This window comes from Mercenaria mercenaria, chromosome 10 (assembly GCF_021730395.1).
Source record: "Mercenaria mercenaria strain notata chromosome 10, MADL_Memer_1, whole genome shotgun sequence".
Classification (NCBI taxonomy): Eukaryota; Metazoa; Mollusca; class Bivalvia; order Venerida; family Veneridae; genus Mercenaria; species Mercenaria mercenaria.
Genome location: NC_069370.1, coordinates 34,160,671 through 34,176,855, shown reverse-complemented (window position 1 = coordinate 34,176,855; position 16,185 = coordinate 34,160,671). Strand labels below are relative to the sequence as shown.

General features: G+C 36.1%; 2 protein-coding genes across 21 annotated transcripts in view; both read left to right on the top strand.

Annotated features, from left to right (window-relative positions):
- Positions 1–16,185, top strand: part of LOC123559425 (microtubule-associated protein tau-like) — an 85,997-nt gene that overhangs the window by 51,453 nt on the left and 18,359 nt on the right. For 16 of the 20 annotated variants that reach the window (XM_053552691.1, XM_053552689.1, XM_053552701.1 and 13 more), the window contains 4 exons: positions 2,223–2,397; positions 5,187–5,290; positions 7,391–7,489; positions 8,418–8,507. In XM_053552691.1, coding sequence (XP_053408666.1) covers positions 2,223–2,397; positions 5,187–5,290; positions 7,391–7,489; positions 8,418–8,507 — 468 coding nt within the window. The remainder of the gene's footprint in view (positions 1–2,222; positions 2,398–5,186; positions 5,291–7,390; positions 7,490–8,417; positions 8,508–16,185) is intronic. The other 4 variants (XM_053552703.1, XM_053552707.1, XM_053552710.1 and 1 more) reach the window with 1 other exon arrangement.
- On the top strand, positions 10,096–15,285 carry LOC123559424 (uncharacterized). The gene is made up of 3 exons (XM_045351219.2): positions 10,096–11,178; positions 11,557–11,655; positions 12,179–15,285. The coding sequence occupies exons 1-3, from the start codon at positions 11,089–11,091 to the stop codon at positions 15,071–15,073; spliced, it is 3,084 nt and encodes a 1,027-aa protein (XP_045207154.2). The 5' UTR covers positions 10,096–11,088; the 3' UTR covers positions 15,074–15,285.

The window sequence follows — 16,185 nt, the reverse complement described above, 5'->3', positions numbered from 1 at the left end:
GAAATCTTTATCAAAATAGTCTGGCAGAGGACCAATACATGTTAATATACAGAAACCTTTATGTCAAGCAGGAAAACAATAGCAGGAAACCTTTATGTCTAGCAGGAAAACAATATAATTATGTTTATGTATAGAAACCTTTTTCAAAATAGTCAGGCAGAGGACCAGTATATGTTAATGTACAGAATCCTTTATGTCTAGCAGGCGAACAATATTATGTTGATGTATAGAAACCTTTATAAGAATAGTCTCACAAGTTCCAGTTTATGTTAATGTACAGAATCGTTTATGTCTAGCACATGATAAAATCATAGGAACATGTTTAGATCTCATTAAGATACTGATTCATCTCTTACTCATATCAAAACATTTCTTGATTATGTCCAGAAACTCCCAAGTTTTTAGAAACACAAAAAATTGTACTGAAAGAGAGATATTGTTCGAATATATTTCAACCATTATTGTTACTTTTTGCAGTCAGCTTAATTAAGAAATGTCAACTGTTTTTGCTTTATTTGCCTTCAAACCAATTGAAAAAGATAAGCCATTGACATTTCGTACCTTGAAGAAACATAGATAAGCAATACTTAAAGTTACAATAAGTTTTTGTTACTTAACTTTTCAAAGTTCATATATATAAAATTTCAAGATACTTTTGTATGCAGTAGCCAGGGACTTATTTTGCAGTATGGCACACACTATTGGAAGCTGTTTTTGTACGCAAACGAGGGGTCGTCCGATAGAATTCTTCGGGGATATCACACCCTATTATGTGATAGATGTATTTTATTTCTTTTGCATTTATATTTTATTTTTAATTGTTTACTTAATATTTTGTCTTTGGATAAATAGCACTGTAAAGTAAGTATTATTTATTATTGACGATATAGATTTCTGCTACTATTTTTCACATCGGGCAACATGTTATCATGTTTTCAAAGTCGTATTTGATCTTATGATTCATAATATTGCTTAACCTATACACTGCTATATTTCTAAACTGGATTGGTCTATCATTCAATTTGGGCAGTACCACATATTATTCAAAGGGGTGTTCAGTGAAAATTTACTGACTGAATTGCGAACAGTGCAGACTATGATCAGCCTGCACAGATGTGCAGGCTGATCCTGGTCTGCACTGGTTGCAAAGGCAAAACCACTTGCTGCCAGCAGGCTAAAGGTTAACTTGGCCAGTAATGGCTGTAGTTAACATTGATTTGCGTTTCTGTCATTGCTTTGTGTTTTTGGTGAAGAGCTCTTTCTTGTGAGAAAGCTCTCCGTGCTTGCTTGCAGAAGGATGGTGGGTCTACCAGGGTTTCCAGCCATGCTTGAAATTTTGTTCAGCTATGTGTCTTGGGGGTCAAAGTTCCCAGCCATGCTTGAAATATTGTCCGATGGGGTGTCTGGGGTCAAAGTTCCTAGCCATGCCTGAAATACTGTCCGATGAGGTGTCCGGGGTCAAAGTTCCGAGCCATGCCTGAAATATTATCTGATGAGGTGTCTGGGGTCAAAGTTCCCAGCCATACCTGAAATATTGTTTGATGAGGTGTCTGGGGTCAAAATTCCCAGTCTTGCCGGAAATATTGTCCGTTGAGGTGTTTGGGGGTCAAGGTTTCCAGCCGTGCCTGAACTGTAATGAGATGAGGTGTCATCTAATATCATCAAAACTGTAAAGTTGACATACGACCTGGAATGAGTCTGTGTGACTTAAAAAGTCCAATCCAAAGCCCTCTGTCAGTTTAGTTGGTATTGCTAGACTGGTCTCAGAATTCAACCTTTTAGCCATGAAGCCTGTTCCCGAGGTTTAAAACAACAGAATGGAATACCAGTCTCAAATCTCTAGCTTCTGGTTGGATGGTTTTCATCCCGAATAGGAAATTGACCAATTGCAAGCTGACATTCTGTGACTGATCTCAAAACTCTGTTTTATAACAGATTGTGGCACCATGTAGCATAATACTATTATTTATACGACTTATTTAGCACTTAGACTGTGGCGGCAAGTGAGTCTGCCTTTGTGACCAGTGCAGACCAAGATCAGCCAGCACACCTGTGCATTCTGATCATGGTCTGCACTGTTTGCCATTCAGTCACTATCTTTTTTGGTAAACACCCCTTTTAACGGTTAATGGTACTGTCCAAATTGAAAGATGGACAAGTTCATTATAGAAATTTAGCAAGGTAAGGGTTAGATATTTCCATTCTGTAAATGTATATTTTAGAGTTCAGGAGATGTTAAAAAGAAGTATGGAACAGACACAAAGAACGAGCGGTATAAACCAGGTGGGGGAAACATACAAGTCTTCTCACAGAAAGTTGACACACGATCGGTTACTCCTCGCACAGACACAACCAAACCTAGGTCAGCTCTGAGTCCTAGAATAAGTCCGTCAAAAGGTTAGTATACAAATAAAGTTTGTTAAACATTGGCAGGACAAAATCTTGATCAAAAGTCTGTTCTGGAATAAGTTCTTCGATTGTGTTCTTGAATAAGTTAAACAAAAAAGTTTTATGACTTACTGCAGACACTGTTCATTAGCTGGATAGTTCTTCGTCTCTGTTTGTAAGAGAACTTGGATAAGACCTTCAGACATTTGAGCTAACCCATCAGGTACAGTCGAACTTGTATCTCATAAATGGGAGGTAACTCCTACTCCTTTGTGACTGTTGTTGAATATTGTTAAAACATTTGACAGTAGTACTAGAGGGACACAGAGTTATCTGTCCATAGCTAAAGGGTTATGGGTAATGAGTTTAGAGAGTAGGGTACTAAGGTTGAAAAAAAGAATTTCTTACAGATGTTGTGATATATGATAGAACTGATTAAGTTGCTAAATATTACTTTCATAATATATAATGGGCAGTTTAGTGTGGCCCGCATATTATATTGCCTGACTTTCTACTGGCATTAAAGGAATAAGTGGAGAAATCCATTTTAATACTCATTAAAGTACAATACAAAATGTTACAGATAACATTGTTAATGCCTTGGTTGGAACTGTTCAATCAGTTGTCGATTTTTCATCTCTGAACTATTTCTGTATTGGCATTGTTGATCTACCTTGATCTATTGTAAACACAATACAAGAAAATTTGTGTCAGAGTTTAAGCTCCCAAGAATTAAATTTGAATTTGATTATATCTTTCAGCGTAGACCTTGACAAATCTATCTTGATTTTCATTCCAGCTAGGGGTAATTTTTTAGCAAAAACAGAAAGAATTTCGGCAAAATTTTTGACATTGCTCAACCCTTTAAATGTATAACTACAGCTGTGTTATATGATCAAAATCTGTTACAGTATATTGAGACAAGGATGCTTTGATTACATGGGTGGTTATTGTTGTGTTTGAATATATTATATAAAAAGAACGTGAAGAAATGATACAAAGATTTCGCAGAATGTAACAGGTTTCCGCCATTTGTGTTACATGTTTCCATAACTTCCACTTTTGTAATTAGGACACAAATCTGAAAGTAACTAGTTGTACAGAAAATTTAATAATAAGTTTGAAATATACATACATTGTATTACAAAGCTTAAAATACTCATACATGTATTTAGTGTTATTTCTAGAGCGACGCAGCGGGGCGCCCCGCCCTGCCCTTTTTTACTGCCGCCACGCTGCCCTTAAAATATGCCCTTTTGCCTTTGATCTTCTGCTAAATCCCGCCAATTTCCCTGTTGACATGCCTCGACGTTTTTTGATCAACAAATTACGTCACGGCGTGAGCACACAGGTAATGAGAATCAATAAAGTGTTACAACTAATTGATAAAGAGTATGTATCCTGTGAAATGTCAAAAAGGCGTGCGTAAGCGGCCAGCTGATTACCGAGCACGTGAAAAGTATAATAACAAGTATAATATCAGTCCAGTTTGATTCTACTGTAATTTAAACTAGAAAATGCACAAATTTTAATGAATATCGAAAGTAAAAGTAAGTTTAGAATGTCCGTTCACGAGTCTTATTACTCCCGATGTCGTGTGCAATTTTTCCATATTTCCTTCAAAAAAGCTGACAGTCGGGGAATTTTTTATGTTGAGAAACATCAAAATTTGAGGAACTATCTCTGGTTTACCCTAGTGGGTCATGTAAACTGAGTAAAAACTACTTTCAGACAACATTCCTAAAGTGTACCAGTATCCGGATTGTATATTTTGGATATGCGTTTTAGTAAACTTTAACCTGATTAATAACACTTTTCTGTTAATGAAATATTGATGAAAGACCTGATCAATACAACACGACTTCTGATAATTATTAGTTTACAATGTGTCCTGAAACAGGCCTTTAACTATGTTGTTTACAACATGATTTGGTTTCAAGATTAAGCTTATATTAATTAAGGCCCTCCACTATTTCATATGAATAAGTTAACATTCTTTGTGACATTTTTTAAGAGAAAGGCTTGAATGGTTTAACATAAACTATAAAGTAAGTAAAAAGCCTTTGTAAATTTTGTTACTGGTTTTGGGAAGATTTACCACTTTATTCTGTGACATTTCTTTTAAGTGTGCAATAAAGATAAATGGAATACATATTAACTATAGACATCTAGAAATGCAACTACTGCTATGGTAACTTTCACGTCTAAAAGAGCACCCTGCCCCTTTCGGACAGCACCCTGCCCCTTTTTGGCAGCACACTGCCCTTTTTGAGCTCTAGAAATAACACTAGTATTACAAATACCTGCCTCTCAGATGAACAAAAATACGTCTCTTTGTAGTTTGCCAAATTTTCATATAATTTTTGAGGCAAAGGAAATGCATGTGCTGGAATTATGACTGACTCAAGGACAGTTTGATGGATCCTATATTGATGTCATTTCTAGCAATGGCAGCCATAGATATGAAACCCTTATCATGCTGGACACGACTGATTCTGCCTTTGAGACCAGTGCAGACCAAGATCAGCCAGCACATCTGTGCATTCTGATCATGGTATGTACTGTTCGCCATTCAGTCACTATCTTTTTTGGTATGCACCCCTTTTAACAGTTAATGGTACTGTCCAAATTGAAAGTTGGACAAGTTCATTATAGAAATTCAGCGGGGGTAAGGGTTAAAAGATAGAAGTGTATGCTTAACAGAAGTCACACCTTTAGCTGACAAAATCTCCAATATAACCAGTTGTGTTACGAGATGATTAATGGCATAGTGATGTTCGTGTTGTTTTTCATTGCAGAAAAAGCTCCCTTGACTCCAAAAGCCCCGACCCCAAACACCAAACAAGTGCAATCAAAGATAGGATCCCTCAATAATGTGAAACATTCTCCGGGAGGTGGTAACGTAAGTATATACATATATATGGTCATTTTAAAAGAAATACCTCTTTAGGGAAAGATTTAAGAAGTCAGCAGGGGGGTCATAATTTTATTTCCAACATGTGTAATGAATGTGTTTCTGACAAAACATTTTGTCATGAGCATGTCTCTCTGGTATGTTTCTCTAATATGATTCTTGTGTCATGAGTTTGATGTCTAGTAAGACATAAGAACCATACATGTGTTTCATATTCTTCTGGTTTGTTTCTCTAACAAGACTCCTCTTCCATGAGTTTGTTTCCTGAGTAAGGCAGTTTTGTCACAGGCTTTTTTCCCAAGAAAGACACTTATGCCATGAGGTTTTTTAATCCCCTGCCACAAGTGGTGGGGGCTTGTGGCTGGGGTTATAGGAATGGTCTCCTTCCGTCCTTCTGTCCGTCCTTCCATCCGTCTGTCCGTAACACTTCCGTGTCCGCTCCATATCTCCTAAACCCCTTGAAGGATTTTCATGAAACTTTGGTAAAATGATCACCTCATCAAGACAATGTGCAGAACTCATGAGTCAGCCATGCCGGCTCAAGGTCAAGGTCACATCTCAAGGTCAAAGGTTTGAGCCTTCCATTTTGTGTCCGCTCTATATCTCCGAAACCCCTTGAAGGATTTTCATCAAACTTGGGTCAAATGATCACCTCATCAAGACGATGTGCAGAACTTATGAGTCAGCCATGCTGGCTGAAGGTCAAGGTCACAACTGAGGGTCAAAGTTTGAGCTTCATTTGTGTCCTTATATTCCTAAACCCTTGAAGGATTTTCATCAAACTTGGTCAATGATACCTCATCAGGATGTGCAGACTCATAGTCAGCCATGCGCTCAAGGTCAAGGTCACAACTGAGTCAAGGTTTAGCCTTCCATTCGTGTCGCACTATATCTCCTAAACCCCTTCAAGGAATTTTATAAAACTTGGGTCAAATGATCACCTTATCAAAACGATGTGCAGAACTTACGAGTCAGCCATGCTGGCTCAAGGTCAAGGTCACAGTTTATGGTCAGAGGTTTGAGCCTTCCATTTTGTGTCCTATCTTTATCTCCTAAACCCCTTGAAGGATTTTCATCAAATTTGGGTCAAATGATCACCTCATCAAGACGTTGTGCAGAATTCATGAGTCAGCCATATCAGTTCAAGGTCAAGGTTACAGCTAAAGGTCAAACATTTACCCTTTCACTATCCATAACAGTGGCGGGGGATTTAGCTGTCTTTCAGACTGCCTTTTTCCCTTGGAAACTGCATGTCAAGTTTATTTCTGTTGTGTGATGAGACAAAGCATTTGTGTCTCGAATGTATTTTGTGCACCCCTCCTCTCTCCCCCCTCACCATATATGCAAAAATGTGGAGGAAATGTTGATTTGCATTTGTTCATCCGGATGTCAGTCTGTGCATATTTGTGTTGCCTATATCTCAAAAAGTGTTTCACCATGAGCTATACCAAGTGTTTGCTTCCCTGTGCAAGGCACTTGTATTTTGAGCATACTCTTTGCGTCACAAGTTCCCTTCTTTGTCATGTGTTTGTTTTCCCTTTGCAAAACACTTGTGACATGAACATGTTTCACAGGCAGGTCATTTGTGTCATATGTTTCTTTTTCTAGCAAAACTTCTATATTTTGAGTATGTTTCACCTGTAGAACACAGCATCTGTCATGAATTTGATGATAAATGATCATACTTTCTCATCAGGACATCTTTATTGTATGTTGCTTCCGTAGCTGTCAATTTTGCCATTGGTTTGTTGGCAGTGATGAAGTTTCCCTAGCATGACATCTATATAGTATGTTGTCTTGAGTTTTGTCTCCTAACAAGAAAGATGTGTTGTGAATTTCTGTTTAATCATGGGTTCTATTATGGGAATTCAACATTTGTCAGCTGGTAGGATAAGCCATGTGGTCATATTATTGTCATCAACAGCTGCAGGAATAAATAAAACATCTTTCTAATTGGTCTGAAATTTTAGAATGTCATGTCATGTCTAAAATTATAAGCATTTTGTGTTCATCTGTTCTTTCCAGAAATTACTATTCAGTTAAAACAAAAGCTTACATTATGATCATGGTCAAGTATTTCTCTTTCAGGTTAAAGTATTGAATACGAAGGTAGATTTTTCCAATGTTCCCAGTAAAGTTGGCTCCAAAGACAAAATAGACCACAAGCCGAAGGGTGGTGATAAAAAGGTAAGCTCTTACTTCAAACTGTTACCAATATGGACTAGCTGGTAGCAGAATTTGTTGGTTGTTTAAAGTATTGAGTAAAAGAAAATGATAAATTAAGTATTGTACAATATGAAAGGACAAAGCAAAGGGATAGCCAGAAGGCTTTATTTGTATTCCGCACATAAAAATGAAACGGAAGCTCTTCACAAAAAGAGGAGATAATGAATCCTTACCTACAGGATGGTAGAGGTTTTTTTTGCAGACTTATAGCAGGAAGTGTGCTTTTGCATGTTTTCAAATACTCATACAGGTCATGTTAAATTTCTAGATCTTTATTATCGAGAAATGTTGATTGAAAGAATGTGGAATAAAAAATTGATGAAGACTGACTCGGGAACCAGTTGTAAAAATGAAACCCTTAAAAGCTTGAATAGAGTGCTCTTTTTATTTAAATCCCTCAGATTAGATTCTTCCGGAAAAAAGTAGCTGACGAAATTCGACGGCTTCTATAGTTAAAATGTGTACATATATATCAATGTATGACGAGAATTAAACTAGAAATTAAGAGTGGAAGTAAAACAAGGGGCAGTTGATTTTTTGCTTTGAATCTTTTTATTGGGCAAGGCACTTTTAGAGGGGAAAAGTTTGTTTTAGATCTGCTAGGGATAAAATATTTTCCTCCCTAAAGCAATATGTTTTATGCAAAATATTTCATGCGCTTGCTTCTGCAATTAGATATACCTACTAGTTACCATGTAAATACATATTTCTTATATAAAGTGTGACGCTTGATTTAGTTTGCACCAAGATTATCAGCTTTGATGCCTATTTCCATTATTTGCATTTTATATTTCGCGGCCAAGAAAGCGTTCTTCCTTGCAGGAAATGGATATGGTATTGGTTCGTTGACTAATTTCCTTTCTTGTGTGCAACTTATATTTTTCAACAGATAGAAACCCAGAAATTAAGCTGGCAGACCGAGTCGAAAGTTGGCAGTTTAAAGAATGTGACCCATTCGCCGGGAGGAGGAAATCTGAAAGTATGCTTCTCGTATTTTGTGTTTTTTATTTTGTCTTATTTATTGTAGCTCAGCTTGGAAACACTGATGGAGCTATAAAACCAACATGCTTAAACAAAATGATATGTTTATCGTTCAATTTAGAATGCTAGTTAATCTTTCTGTAAGTAGCCCAACTTTTCTGTAGAAAAAAAACGCAACAGTTTGTTTTGGCCTATATATGTCCTTTTCAATTCTTATACTTAAAACATTAAATTTTATTAGTAACTTACAAATAATCATTTAGAACTTGTTGATTTTCATAATTTTTACTGCAAGAACTAGATGTAAAAAGTCTTTAAGGTGATTATTTTCCCTCCAAGAAACTTTTTGAGAGAGTTATGCAGAGGGGTGTGAGTTGTATGAAGAACTGAATTATTGTCCTGTACATATTGTTTATTATTTGGATAGATGATATGGCACCAGTCTAAGAACTTGCATCTAAAAATCTGATTTTTAGCTCGTCTGATATTTGAAAAAATCTACAAGGTATTGTCGTCACTTGATCGTCGGTGTTGGCATTGGTTAAAATTTTTGTTTAGGTCCACCTTTTCTCAAATACTGTAAGATCTGCAGCTTTGAAACTTTTCACACTTGTTTACCATCATTAGGGGACTATGTAGGCAAAGAACCATAACTCTGACAAGCATTTTGTCAGAATTATGGCCCTTTTTGTACTTAGAAATTCTGAAATATAACTCTTTTCTTACATATTGTCCAGCACTTGCAGACGAGCGATGCACCTGTAGGCAGTGCTTTTGTTTTGCTTCAGTGTACAGTTTTAAAATTGACCAATGACAATGTTGCTTTCTGAGACTGGTGCCCATACTTACTTTTGTAACTTAAGAGTCTGTCTACCTACCGGTATATCTAATCGTGTTCACATTTAGCATATTATACGATACTAGTTAAGTAGGTACAGTCAAACTTTGTTCAGCTGCTTGAACTACCGATAACTTTTGCCAGTCCCATCAAGTTAGAGTGAACGACTATATAATACAGGTTGCAAGTGAACATTGTCATGATATCTCTTAAGTGTTTTATTCTATATATGTTCATGAGATGATATCAAATCAATTGGTCTCCGTAGTAACTTCATAACTTAGCTTAGTAGCCTGGATCTGTGTTTAGATTTAACATAAATTTGTACATTATTTTTTATGTAACTTCATACAGGGTGTGAGTGAACTTTGTCATGGTCAGCTGTTAAGTGTTTTATCGTATATACATGTACGTGTGATAAAATGAAATAAATTGGTTTTATTATTTGTGTGATTTGTTGTCATCAATAGGCAAAAGTTCAAAGAGAATAAAATTCATTGCAGCTGCGGTCTCAAAACTTTACCTGGTATTTTTGTGCCTATATTTTGTTTCAAATTACTACAAGACAATACGAGCCGTGCCATTGGAAAACCAACATAGTGGCTTTGCGACCAGCATGGATCCAGACCAGCCTGTGCATCCGCGCAGTCTGGTCAGGATTCATGCTGTTCGCTTTTAAAGCCTATTGGAATTGGAGAAACTGTTAGTGAACAGCATGGATCCTGACCAGACTGCGCGGATGCGCAGGCTGGTCTGGATCCATGCTGGTCGCAAACGCACTATGTTGGTTTTTTCTTATGGCACGGCTCATATAGATTTTAAGATAAATGCGTACAATTTTTCTACCGAGAGGATTTAACAAAAGTCTTACTATTTGCTATAAGAAAAAAAGATTGCAGCTGAATTGATGTAACAGAGTGAAAAACCCATCTTGATGCATTCTAAACTGATATAGCACATGAATAAGTCAACAAAACCAGGGTAGCAAAATGGTTGAATGAGAAAGGTAAGTAGTATAAAAGTTTTAATTATCTTCTGCACTTAGAGCTTTTATATGATATAAATCAATAATGCATGGTTTTTGAAGTTTGCTTATTATACCAGTAAATAGTGGCATATCCTACTTTTTTTCATTCATGAATTTTGGAAGAACTATGAAGAAAATCAGAGGGTTACAAAGTTGTGCATTTGAATTTTTTTTTCCTTGTGCCTTTTCAGATTTCACTTGTTACCATTCTTCGCAAATGGATCAGAGGCAAAGGGCAAATTATTTTCACTTTTATGATAACATGAGGCTTTTGACTACCTTTATGGAATATGGTGTGTTTATGGCATTGTATGATAGATTTAATTGTCTACTAGTAACCAGTCCCGTCAGCACTCATCAGTCCTGCCAGGGGGCTATAATAGAACTCCTGTGTGAAAGAAAGTCCCTTATGAAGGTTATTTAGTGACAGCTAATGTGATAGTGACAGTAATATCTGCCTTAGTGTTCACCTGTACTAGGCAGCCACTTGCCCTTAAAGCAGCCAGTCAGCAAACTTCCAGTATTGATTTTTGTTCTGATTTCAACCTGTCTTAAGCAGCCACCTGTCTTAAGCATCCGTGGTGTGTTTCTCCCTTTGTTGGCTGCTTAAGGCAGGTTTAACTGTAATAAAAATATCTTTGATCAGATTTAAAATATTTGATAATGCCATAACTAATTAACTGCTTCTATTGCCTTTGCCCATTTAAAACTTCTATGTTTTATCCATCTCTGCAGGATGGCATTGATGTACAAGGTACCATGAATACCAGGGAAAATGTTCATTACAAACCAGGAGGTGGAAATGTATGTACAACTTCAAAAAATCTTATTTCTCATCCCTTTCGTGTTGAAAACTTACATGTGTAACACCAGTTAAATGATAGGAAACTATTTTGTAACCATTTTGAAGCACTGGATAGATGTGTTGTTGCTAGGCATGTTGCTGTGTCAATGTAGGTTTGATTACTTGCTCCATATGGTAAGGAATATGTTGCATGAAATGCTGTGCTTAATAAGGTTAATAGTTTTTATCAACACCTAAACAAAAAGAAAAATCTAAGAACATTTACATACAGCACTAACAATCTTATACTTCTAAGGCATCAGTAAGTCTTATTCTTTTGTAGTTTTTCAGTTACACACAGTTTATTCTATAAACTTTTAACATATCTCTTTCTGTAGATACCAGAGCCATATGAAGAAGATCTGGACTGGGATGCTGATGCCAAGGTGAACACACTGGATAACCTTGGTTATGAACCAGGTGGAGGCTGTGTAAAGGTAAGATACTGTGAAATCTAGATTGTCTTACACAATTCAGAATTTGTAAGGTTAAGAAGTCTGTAAAAGTAAGAAAAGTCAAGAAATAACAGGCATTTATTACATGTTTTTCAGTGAATTAATCAAAATATTACAGTGAAATATATCTGATATTTTCAGTGAAAAATATCAAATACATTTTTCACTAGTAAGTAACTATAAAAAGGGTAAATTTAGTAAAAAGATGACATAAAAAGGAAATTTGTTTATTTTACTTGTAAGGTCAACATAGATTTCACTCATGGACACCATCTCTTTCATTTTCACTTGCGGCTATGTCACTCGTGAAAATATTGCATCTGGTGTTCACTTTTGAAAAATATTTCACTCTTACACTGAAACAAAAAAATATCCTCTATATCTTCTTTAGAAAAATCATTTGGATATTTATCCTCTATAGGGTCTGATAATCTAAAATATGAATTTCAGTAAAATCTAACTATTTCCATTGACTTTTTACATAACCTTTCACTTATTGTTTCAGATATTCAGTGAGAAATTGAACTGGAAAGCAGAACCAAAAGTTGATACTGGCCTACAAAGTAAGAGCGAAAATACTCTGAAAAAAGATGAGAATCAAAGATATGATAGCTCCAAGCAGCAAGTTGCTATAACCATAGAACCAGTTCCTGAAATGTTCAATCACTCTTACCTTGAACCAGTTCCAGAAGTTGAATACCAGTCTGCAGCAGATGTAAAAAATAACCAGTCTCAGTCAGAGCCAATGGGAGCTTCTGCTACAGGTTCTGGACCAATCAAAGATGCTGTTGTAGATCAGACAGATGGTTCCCATTTTATGAATGAAAAAACCACCAAAGTTTTGGATCAGGATTGGAAACAGGGACCGCCCCCACCACCAAAACCACCAAGATGTACACATAAAGAATGGGAACTTGGAGATAGGACAGTGGCTTCAGTAGATAATGACAAACCAGATGAACGAGAAATTTTAATGTTTACAAAAGAAGAACTAGATGAAATATTAAGGAAAAGGGATCTTGTTGACAGTCAAGAAGAGGGTTTTAAAAAGTCAGAGAAAGATGGAAATGGACTGTCTGAGAATGAAAGAGTTCAACCTGATGAGCAAAATGATGACAAAGTAAAGGAAACAATAGATAGAAGATATGAAGAAGGTATTCCAATAAGTGATATAACAAATGATGATGAGCTGAAAAACAGGTCACTAGATCACAAAGAAGATACAGTGGTATTAGAAAGAATGGTCATAGAAAAATATAATGGAAAAGAAAATGAAAATATTTCAAAGAAAACCAAGCCAAAGAAAAAGTCCGGTTTTGTGAACAAAATGAAAGGTTTGTTTTCTACTTCTAAGGATAGACAATCAAAGGAGAGCAGAAATGATAAAAGATTTTCCAGTACCAGTTATAACATAAATCGGTCAAATTCAAATTCTAGTAGAATAAGTGTCAAGGGGAAGAAACTGAAAGGCTTTGCAAATGAAGAGGAGAAAGAAGTTGAGCTCATGGTTAAATACCTTGGATACCACAGTCCAAAATTAGCAAGAAAGGTTGAGACTGAAGCTGAGAATGTTGTAAAAGGTAAAGAATCTAAAAAGGGAAATAAGAAGCAAATTGTGAAAAAGAAACATTTGGAAAAAGGTGAGCCAGTTGTAAAGTTGGCAAATTTGGGATACAAAAGTCCAAAATTGGCTAAGAAAAATGGAAAGCCTCTGGTAATGACAGGTTCACCAACACAGAAGAAGAAGGTAGAATTGGAAAGCAAAGGAATTTTAGGTGAAACTGCAAAGTGCTTCAGTGATGAAAATGATAGAGTTGATCTTCTTGATGGAGAAAATATAACTAGGATTCATGTTAAGGAAGGTGTAAATAGTGATTATCAAGATATTGACTTTGGAGCAAACATATCAGATGTAAAGAATGGTAAAAGTTTTGAAACTGTTGCTGCTTTAAATGATGCAGTTAGCATTGGGCTATTACCAGACAGAAAATTTGAAAGGACAAGTCAAGGCATTGTGAATGATGGGTATGAATATGATGATGTTGCTTCAGATGAAGAAACTGATGATTTAGATGGTGAGAATTCAGAAGATGAAAGGCATGTAAGTGTTGCAGAGTTAAAAATAAATAGTAACAGGGATTCAAAGAAGGGGATTCAGACTACAACATTCAAATACAAGATGGACCAGAGACCAACTAGTCCACTGAATGTAGTAAAGCAAGAAATGGTTGAAACCTTGGGGGGTAGCTTCGTAAGTGTTGAAGATAGAACTGATGTTGAAAGAGAGCTAAGTGAAACATTAGAAATGATGGATAGGACATCTCATGATAAATTTGGGTATGCTGTTATTAATAAGAAAGAAGATATGAAACTGTCGGACATCGGAAAGAAATCTGCAGAAAGTGGGGGAAGTGAAACATTTCAGGGAAAAAATGGAGAAAGTTTTGAAGAACAGAAGGTGTGTCTTGAAAGAGACAAATCTTGTGGAAATATGAAGGAGGCTTTTCGAGAGTCTAGAACTAAATATGAAAGGAAAACAAGGTCAGATCAGGAAGATTTGGAACATGAACTGACTTTAGAGGAAGAGCTTAGGACAGTTTTAGCAAACATACAAGACAATGAGTGTTCTTTTTTAAAGTCACCTAGGAGACATGAAGGTACTGAAACAGGGTCAAGACCTGGAACCCCTAAGATTCAGGTTAAACCATTATGGATGAAAGCAGCAGAGGAAGGTAAGGGACTTGGTTTTAGCGGAAGATATGGTTTGAGAAGGTACATGAGTGATGAGAATCTGTCAAGACCTTCCCAGCAGAAGTTTGTTAGATCAAATAGGACCCAGAGTATGATGGTTAGAAAGAATAGTACACTAGAAACAGGAAGTGGTGCCATCAAGATGCATTCTGGAAATGATTTAGGACTGTTACATTCACAGGGTGGAAGTAACTTGGCAAGGTCTTCTAAAATGATAAATTTGAGTGGCACACGTCATTTGATGTCAGCTTGTTCAGCAGAAGATCTGGGACAGGATTCCATGGCAACAGCTTCTGAGTATAAAACTGGCTTGACGTCTGCTAAGTTTACCTCTAGGAATGAAAGGGATGGATTTATTTCTTCAGGGAAATCTGGAATAGGAGAAAATTTGACTTTGAAATTGAATGAAAATAGTGGAAAATTAAGCTCAGAATCTTTTAATAGAGGAAGTGTTAATTCAGAATTCTATACTGGAGTTTCTGAGGATACAGATCTGAGCGAAAGTGACAACATGTCCAGTGCAAGTAGCAGGAATAAGAATTTGAATGGAGATTGCATTGAAAGACATTGGGGAGATTCAAATACAGAAAAATTTACAAATATGGTGACGATGTGCACAGCTTTATATAGCATGCTGATAGATTTTTAGAAATATAACCTCTGTTAAGACAACAGGATGCAACTGGATTTTTATATCTATACCTATGAATCCTTGAGGTTCTTCTGAGTCTGTATAGGAAGAATAAGTTTTATTTGTATTTCAATTTTAATATTTGACAGACATTTCATTCAGGTCATTAAGATAGTATGTAAGTTAGGGATCTGTTTGAAAAGTCAATATATGAGCTGCGCCATGAGAAAACCAACATAGTGTGTTTGCGACCAGCATGGATCCAGACCAGCCTGTGCATCTGCGCAGTCTGGTTTGGATCCATGCTGGTCGCAAATGCACTATGTTGGTTTTCTCATGGCGCGGCTCATATATTAGTGATTGGCAGTTGACCTGTTGTCTTAGAAGAATTCTTGAAGTGTGTTATATTTATTCCAGTTCACATTTTCAGGAAAGTGATGTACTGGCTTCCTGTGTATATGTAATAAATGCCATTTTTCCTCTAAATAATTAATTGTGTGAACTTTTATATCAAGTATTTATTCTGTTTAAGTACTGTAAAATCAGATATTTCCTGTCTTTGCGAAAATGCTGTTTTTGTTATAACTATTTCTTTCTGTTTAACATGTTGGACATACATCAGGAAAGTTCATTCCAATTTAAATATGGCAAATTTATAGCCTTGTGAAAATATCTGATTTTACTGTAAGACTGGTTTGAAATATTTAGCTTTTTGTAGTGTTAATATTAATAAGTAACAGAATTACAGTCAAACCTGTCGAAAAGACCACCTGTAGACAGAGACCACCTAGCTAGCAAGCCCAATAGTTTCATTTTATATTCAGATTTCAGTGTACTTTTGACCTATCAGTAAAGACAAGCTGCAAATAATGGTCACTTTTTGGGCTCTGCCAAATATGGTCTTGAGGGTACAAGTTTGACTGTATGCTTTAAACTATATGCATGAGTAGGAAAGTAAACAAAAGTTGTAAAAACTGTGTATCACTTGATTGATAGAAATTGATAAAATCATATAAGATTAAGTAAAGCTAGACACACAGAATGGCAGTATTTTTTTTTTGACTTGAATTTTTGTTCATTAACAAAACAATAATGGTAAATCAGTGTTAGTTGAATGAAAAATGTCAGCC